General features: G+C 37.0%; 1 protein-coding gene across 1 annotated transcript in view; it reads left to right on the top strand.

Moving 5' to 3' along the window:
* PDE11A (phosphodiesterase 11A) overlaps window positions 1-8,114 on the top strand; it is a 747,671-nt gene that overhangs the window by 492,873 nt on the left and 246,684 nt on the right. The window contains exon 10 of the mRNA XM_006866701.1: window positions 3,351-3,401. Within this exon, the coding sequence (XP_006866763.1) occupies window positions 3,351-3,401 (51 nt within the window). The remainder of the gene's footprint in view (window positions 1-3,350; window positions 3,402-8,114) is intronic.

The following is an 8,114-nucleotide window of genomic DNA, read 5'->3' as shown; positions in this document are numbered from 1 at the left end:
CTACTCAGCTCTTTTACCTCCTTGTTTCTTCCATTTGATTTGGCATCTCTAAGCTGGAGAGCAAGTTTCAGAGTCTCTTCTGACATCCATTTTTATCTTTTTCTTCTTTACTGTTTTGTTTTTTTTAATGACCTTTTTTCCTGGATGATGTTCTTAATGTCATCTCACAACTCTTCTGTTCTTTGGTCTTTAGTGTATAATGCATCAAATATATTCCTCAGGTGATCTTTAAATGTCTATATGTTGTTTTTAAAAGGTATTTGCAATGAAGAAGTCATTGGTCTCTCAAAATTCTATCATGCGATCTCCAGCATCATTTCTATCCCCAAGGTTATATTTTCCAATTATTGATCCTTACTTTTTGTTTCCAACCTTTGTATTCCAATCTCCAGTAATTATCAACACATCTTAATTGCATGTTTGATCAATTTCAGATTAAAGAAGTTGGTAGAGTTCTTCAATTTCATCATTACTGGTTTTAGTGGTTGGTGTGTCAATTTGAATAATAGTTGTATTAACTAGTCTTCCTTATAGATGTATGGATATTATCCTAGCACAGACAGCATTGTACATCAAGACAGATGTTGATATGTTCTTTTTGATGATGAATATGCTGCCATTCCTCTTCAGTGTCATTCCTGGCATAGTAAAGCATGTGCTTGTCAGATTCAAAATGGCTAATGCCAGTCCATTTCAGCTCACTAACACCTGGGATTTACATTCCATTTAACTTTTGACAATTTCCAATTTTCTTAGATTCATATTTCATACATTCCCTGAACTGGATTTCTGAGGAGCAGCTTGTCAGTCTGAACTGTCAGTTTTGCAGTTAGCAGTCCAGTGCCTATCCTACAGTTCCACACCAAAACTCCAAACAACTGCACTACAAACTGAGCAAAGAACTAACTGTTCTCAGATTTCCAGTCTCTACTACACCTACCTGGAGATAGGTGGGAAGTGCCTGAGAATACACAAATATACAATCAACAACTGAATATAAACAGAACACAGTGTCTTGGAAAAAATACAAAATTTCATTTTACACAATGAAACAAAACACATGTCTCAAACAAGTCACCAAAATAGAGTCAGAAAACATAACACAAGAAATTGTAGCAGAATTACCTGATGAGGAATTTAAAAGAATGTTAATTAAACGACAAGGAGCCCTGGTAGTATAGTGGATTCTGAGCTGGGCTGTTAGCTGTAAGATCAGCAATTCTAATCTGCCAGTGTACTCAGAGGGAGAAATATGAGGCTTTCTGCTCCCTATCACAGACAGCCTCAGAAACCCTCTTTAGGGTTTCTATGCGTTGGAACCAACTTGACGGCACACAACCATAACCACCACCATTTATACAACAGAGAGATTGAGAAAACTGCATACAAAATCAAGGAAAACATAGACAAAGCTATGCAAAAAATCAGGAAACAAATTGACAAAATAATTGAAAAAATGGGAACCATGTAAAATCAGCAATTAGAAAGTCAGAAAATTAACAGTAAGATTTCAGAAACAGAAAAATACACTGAAAGGGCAGAGACATATAGTTGAATCAATGGAAAGCTGAATTACTGAGCATGAAAATCTCTCAACTTCTAGAGGAACAATCAGAAAAAAAGTACAAAAAACTCTGAAGAAAGCCTAAGGATTATATGGGATAGTATCAAGAGAAATATGTTCTATGTGATAGGAATTCCAGAAAAGGAATAGAAAAAGAAAAAAAAAGTCCATAGAAAATATTGTCCAAGAGTTTTTGGAAGGAAACTTCCCAAACATCATGAAAGATGAGAAGATCGCCTTTCAAGAAATTGAACAAATTACAAACAGCATAGATCCCCCACCCCTGCAAAAAAAACAAACAAACATATAGATAGATAGATAGATAGATAGATAGATAGATAGATAGATAGATATAGATATAGATGTGTGTGTGTGTGTATCAAGAAATATTATAATCAAACTTTTCAAAGAAAAAAAAAAAAAAAGACAAGGAAAGAATCCGAATTGCCGCTCATGAAAAATTAATAGTTACCTACAAATATAAAACGCTTACTGGAACAAATTGCCAACCAAGAATCGTATATCCTGCAAAATTGTTCATCAAATATGATGGTGAAAGTAAGTCATTTTCAAACAAGCAAAAATTAAAAGAATGTTTAAAACCAGACCAATCTTACAAAAATTACTAGAGGGAGTTCTTTGGACAGAGAACCAACAACATCAGACAACAACCTTAGACTAAAATATATACCAATATCATCTAGACTCAACCCAGATATGTGTTGGTGGTAGTAGTGGTTATGTGAAACCCTCAGAAAGAGTTAGAACTCATAGTGACACTGTATAGGGTTTGTGAGGCTGTAAAGCTTGAGGGGAATAGACCGCCTCCTCTTTCTCCAGCAGAGTGATTGGTAGTTTCGAACTGCTGATCTTGCGGCTAGCAGTCCACCTCACACAGCATGCAAAGTAAAATAGACCTATAAGACTGAAAAGAGAAAACTAGAAAAACAGTTGCAGCAACAACAAAAACCCATCAAATAAAAAGAGGGAATAATCAATCCAGTTACAGAATTTCCAAGTGAAGAGGAAATAAAATAAATTTCAAGCAAAAAAAATAAACCTAACTGTAACCCTAAAACCTAGACTGAGCCTTACTCCTCGCCCTAGCTCAACACTCACATTTAATAGTAACACTAGTCAGTCCTAACTATAACCCTAACAATAAACAAAGTCCTCACCTTAGCCAAGAGCTAGCCATAGTCTCAACCCTAACCCTCACTCCTTACTCCTACTCATTCCCCCCCAAAAATGATAAAATAAAAAAAGAAAATGGAAGTAATATACAGAGTATCTGTACCAAAAATATTGGTCAATGTTCAGCCACTTCAAGAGGTACCCAATGATCAAGAATCATTGGTATTAAAAGGAAGAAGTCCAAGCTGCATGAAAGGCAGTGGTGAAAAACAAAGCTCCGAGAATTAATGGAATACAAATTAAATGATTTTTTCCCAGGGTATTTAACTGGACAAGTACTCACCCTCTTTAGGAGCTATGGTCTTGAGCCACACCCTGTCTACCTGATGAAATAACTACCGTGGAAAAGCCTGGTATAAAATACTTAGTCTTCAATGTGGGGTCGTTTCATTCAGCATCATAAGGGATATCATTGTAGCTACACAGAAGATAATCTATGTCACAGAGTGTTATCGAACCTTCTTGTTGTATATTATAATTCACTGTTATGGCAAGTGATATACATGAGTCAAATTTCTTAAACCAGGAGAAATTCAGAAAAGATAGTCATGTCTGGTTATTAAAGTTTTCCTTTGCTTTTTTTCTGAATCAGGTGTTGTCTTACCATGCAACATGTTCCAAACCTGAAGTTGACAAGTTTAAGGTAAGGAATGAAATGGTTGCCCTCTTAGGGCATACAGTTGAATTTCACTTGGCCTCCTAACCTTGTATCACTTTCCTCTAATTAATCCTGCTTGCTGGAAGTTGAGAGAATAGAACTGGGAAAATATGTCTTTGGAAATTTTCCATATTAGAAGAGAAGAGGAACTTAGATATAACTGAGTAGCCTCTTTATGAGAATGCAAATGATTCAGCACTCATTTATTTCCTTTTGTTAAGTAAGCAGGGTATCAGAAAGCAATCTATGTTATTTATATGGTGAGGCCCAAGACACATGCTTTTAGCAATGGTATTTTCTCTAATTTGCTAGTTTGTATCTTCATCTGTAAAATAAGTGAAGAGATTGGGATAAGAAGAACTAACTTTTATTATGTATCTACTATGTCCCAGGCAAAATATCAGGCATTTTGCCTGTATTAATTCATTTAATTCTCACAATCTTATGTACAAGATTGAGTCAAAAATTATCCACACTTCAGTTATATTAGAACACCCATCCAGGTCCACAACTGATGACAACATTGAGCATGCACATGAAATGATTCTGTTGAATAGACAAGTGACAGTGGATTGTGTGGCAAATCATTTACACATCAGCCATGACTCTGCCTATGAAATAATCCATGACAGACTTGGGTTTCGAAAAGTTTGTGTTAGTTGGATAATGAAGCAACTCACAGAAGAGCATAAACAGAAACATTTGGACATCAGCAAACAAACTTTGGACCGATATTTGAAGGATGGTAAAATTTTCTTTAAAACTATCGTTACTGGTGACGAGACATGGATTCATCACTAGGAGCCTGAGAGTAAAAAGCAAAGTATGGAATGGAAACATCCTCAATTGCCGACCAAGAAAAAGTTCAGAAGTCAACCATAAACTGAAAAATTGATGCATAATTTTCTGGGATTCTCAAGGGCCAGTATTGGAACACTATCAGGAAAAAGGTTCAACAATCAACAGTGCTCATTACAGTGAGATGCTCAGTGAAGAGCTGAAGCCTAAACTTCGGATTAAACACAGAGGACTGTTATCCAAGGGCATTGTGAACTTGCATGGCAATGCACATCCACACACCTCTACTCACACTGTTGACACACAGCAAAAATTTCATTTTGAGGTATTAAAGCATCCTCCATATAGTCCTGATCTTACACCTTCAGGCTTTCACCTGTTTGACCCCCTGAAAGCAACCCTTCAATGAAGTTAAGACCACGGCACATTCGTGGCTCGAAGCTCCGCTTAAAATACTTTTAAATAAGGGAATATGAAACCTTGTTGACAAATATATTGGAAAGCAAGGAGATTATGGCCAAAAATGATGTATTTGTCTTTTCTAAAAGTTGATTAAAATAAATTCTATAGCCAGAATGCAGCTAACGTTTGACTTACCCTCAATCTATTTTACAGATGAGTAAACTAGGACACTTATCTGGAACTCTGGTAGCGTAGTGGTTACGAATTGGGCTGCGAACCTCAAGGTCAGCAGTTCGAAACTACCAGCTGTTCCACGGGGGAAAGATGAGGCTTTCTGCTCCCGTAAAGATTTACAGCCTGGGAAACCCTGTACAGGGTCGCTATGGGTGGGAATCGACTCGACAGCACTTAACAACAACAACAAACAAAGACACAGAGAGGATTTTAAGGGTTATAGCTAGGCAATCCAGCCCAGAACTGGAATTCTTAACCACCATGCTTCACTGCTGTTCAGGATTCCCCCTTCCATGAGTGCCCCATGAGTCTGTGAGTGATATTCTTTTCGTCCATTAAAAGCAGTTCAGAATTTGCTCTACTGCCTACACTCCTGATGGTCAGTTTTCAACAATGGCGAAAACATGGGAGTGTGTGGCAACCTAATTTTCTTACCTTTTGAAAGGTTTAGTGTTTGTCTTTTTACATTTTGGGATAGGCTCAGAGAACTATCAAGTAAGCTACCATACATAATGATGAGAAAGATCGTATTTTGTATTTAATGTCCAGTGAAATTTTTGAGAGCTGGAACTTGATGGGACTGCCTTGTTTTGCAGGTGTCACAAGTTTGTCACTTTTGACAGGTTTGAAGTCTTGCCACTTTTTTATTTCTCTTTTTAGTGGAAAATATGTGTTTGAGTTTTCCTTTTTTGACAGATTTCAACCTTACATAGGTTCTGGCTTTAGGAGGCTTTACTGTAATATGTAATATCACTTGACAATGACTAGTCTTCCCAAAGTCTCATTCCTGAGAAAAATGGCACAGATGTGTTTGAACTTGATCATAGGACCAGGTCATTAGAATTGAGTCACACCATCAAAGAAGGGGAACACAGGAAAACCCTATACTCTGGGAATAATGGTTGGAGACCCCATGGAAGAGCAGGGAACAGCACATCTAAAGTGAGAAACAATGAACTGCTTAGTCAAGGTTCTCCCAAGAAACAGAATCAGTAGGATTTACTTTAAGGAATTGGCTCACAGAGTTTTGGGAGCCGAAAAGTCCCAAGTCCCTAGGACTGCCTGAAACCCATACAGGACTTCTATGTCACAGTTTAAGGCAGAATTCCTTCCTCTCTGGGAAACTTCAGTTTTTGCTCTTAAGGTTTTCAGCTGAGTAGATGAGGCCCACCCACATTATTGAGGGTAATCTCCTTTACTTAAAGTCAACTAATTATAAATATGAATCACATTTACAAAATATATTCATAGCAGCAAATACACTAGTGTTTGATCAAACACCTAGTCACCGTTTTGTAACCAATTTGATACATAAAATTAACCATCACTGGTTCCATCCAGAGGTATGGTTTACTGTCGACTTGGAACGATGCTTAGGGAAACAATCTGTGATGATAGTTCAGGCTAGACAGTGAGACAGATTGCTAGTAAGAGATGAGAGCTAACAGCAGAGGTAGGAGGCAGACCAACCTAAACACAGCAGTCAGGACCCATTTGTTGTCGAGTCAAACATCCCACATACTGACCAGAATGTGAGATTGTATGTTTTCTTCATTGCTTTATCTCTAGTACTTTTTGCAGTGGTTGAAACATAATAACATTCAATAAATACTTGCTCAATGGTTGAATGAATGAATAAATAAATAAATAGAATGACTAACTAAACTCAGAACATCAGTGGTTTAGAACTCAAAACCATTTGTGATCAAGAAAATGTTAAAACCCAATACATAAAGGAGCTCTGGTAGCGTAGTGGTTACGAATTGGGCTGCTAACCTCAGGGTCAGCAGTTCGAAACTACCAGCTGTTCCATGGGAGAAAGATGAGGCTTTCTGCTCCCGTAAAGATTTACAGCCTCGGAAACCCTGTACAGGGTCACTATGAGTCAGAACCGACTCCACGGCACATAACAACAACAACAACACAGTTGTTATCATAGCTAAAAGAGGGAAGAGGTCGGCATCAAGAAAAATAGCAAGAGCCACAATAGATTACATCTGACTGTGAAGGATATTTGATGGAATGTGTCCAGAGCAATAGCAAACCATTTATATAGCTTTCTATGTTCTACAGGTTATTGCCTTATGTTCAGGCTTAATTCTTTTGGTTAAAATAAGGAAAACCCCATTATCCTGTAATTTGCCATACTTTTCTATTGTTAGCTCACAAGCATACTAAAAATACAAGTATTTAAATGTGGGAACAAAGGGTTATTTCATCTTAAAATCATCAAGATTATTAGTTTAACATATTTATTGCAGATTTTTTCCTGGAAGGTATCCTATTACAATGTAATTGAAATATAGTAGATAATTATAACCTAATGTTTTTTTCTTGCTTGTAAAGTAAATAAAACATCCTAATTTGTAGCTGACATCTGTTAAAACTGCAGCAATAAGTTTAAAATATAGTAATCCTACACATAGACAGTAAAAGCCATTCCTGGAAATTCTAAGCTAAAGCAGGTACAACGGCAGCATTTTAACATTGTGGCTAAATAATACTTAACCAGCGCTTTGTTTGGTCCAGTTGTGTACTGACAATTCATGCTCACATTCGAATATATTGTGACCTTTGCTAGAGGGCAAATCAAAAAGTATTGCTTGTTATTAGGAGACAGTTCACATACTTACATGTTCATTCCAAACAAAACATATTTGAACATATCTATGTGGTCAATGGATGGCAACAGACAAGTTCTCTTAGTAATATACATGTTTTAGTCTCAGTAGGGTATCTGCAAGAAAAACATCTACTCAAAGCAGTGACTTCCAAGGAGATCTGGTGGGTTAGTTAAATTCAAAGTAGAGAGATCAGCTCAGAAGGCTATGGTGATTGGTTTGGGGTACTTTAAAGGGGATTTCTTTTCCTACCCAAGGGTAACATGGGCAACAGGGTGTGTTTTTTCATTTTGTTTTGCTTTTACTTTTGTTTTGTACTAATTCTATGTCTCCTTCTTAGGGGAGAAATAATCTTAAGGAAGTATGTAGTAGTGGGTTGAATGAATGATGATTAAAGTGTTAAAACAAAACAAAACTTCTAAAAGTGACATTGGGGAGGTGGGGCTTGATGGTGGATAGGGTAGAGGTGCAGTGAAGTTTTCCATCACCAATGCCACAGAATACCAGTCAAAGTTCAAAGTAGTGCTCCAAAACTCTGAACCACATATCTAGGAATATTTGAAAAGTCTGAAGGCTTATAGCTAGTGGAACTTGTAGTGAAAGTAAGAAATCTTGTACTTTAGAATCTGCCGGGCTCAGCAGC

The sequence above is a fragment of the Chrysochloris asiatica genome, unplaced genomic scaffold, assembly GCF_000296735.1.
Source record: "Chrysochloris asiatica unplaced genomic scaffold, ChrAsi1.0 scaffold00094, whole genome shotgun sequence".
NCBI classification, from domain to species: domain Eukaryota; kingdom Metazoa; phylum Chordata; class Mammalia; order Afrosoricida; family Chrysochloridae; genus Chrysochloris; species Chrysochloris asiatica.
This window is presented reverse-complemented; position numbering and strand designations above follow the sequence as displayed.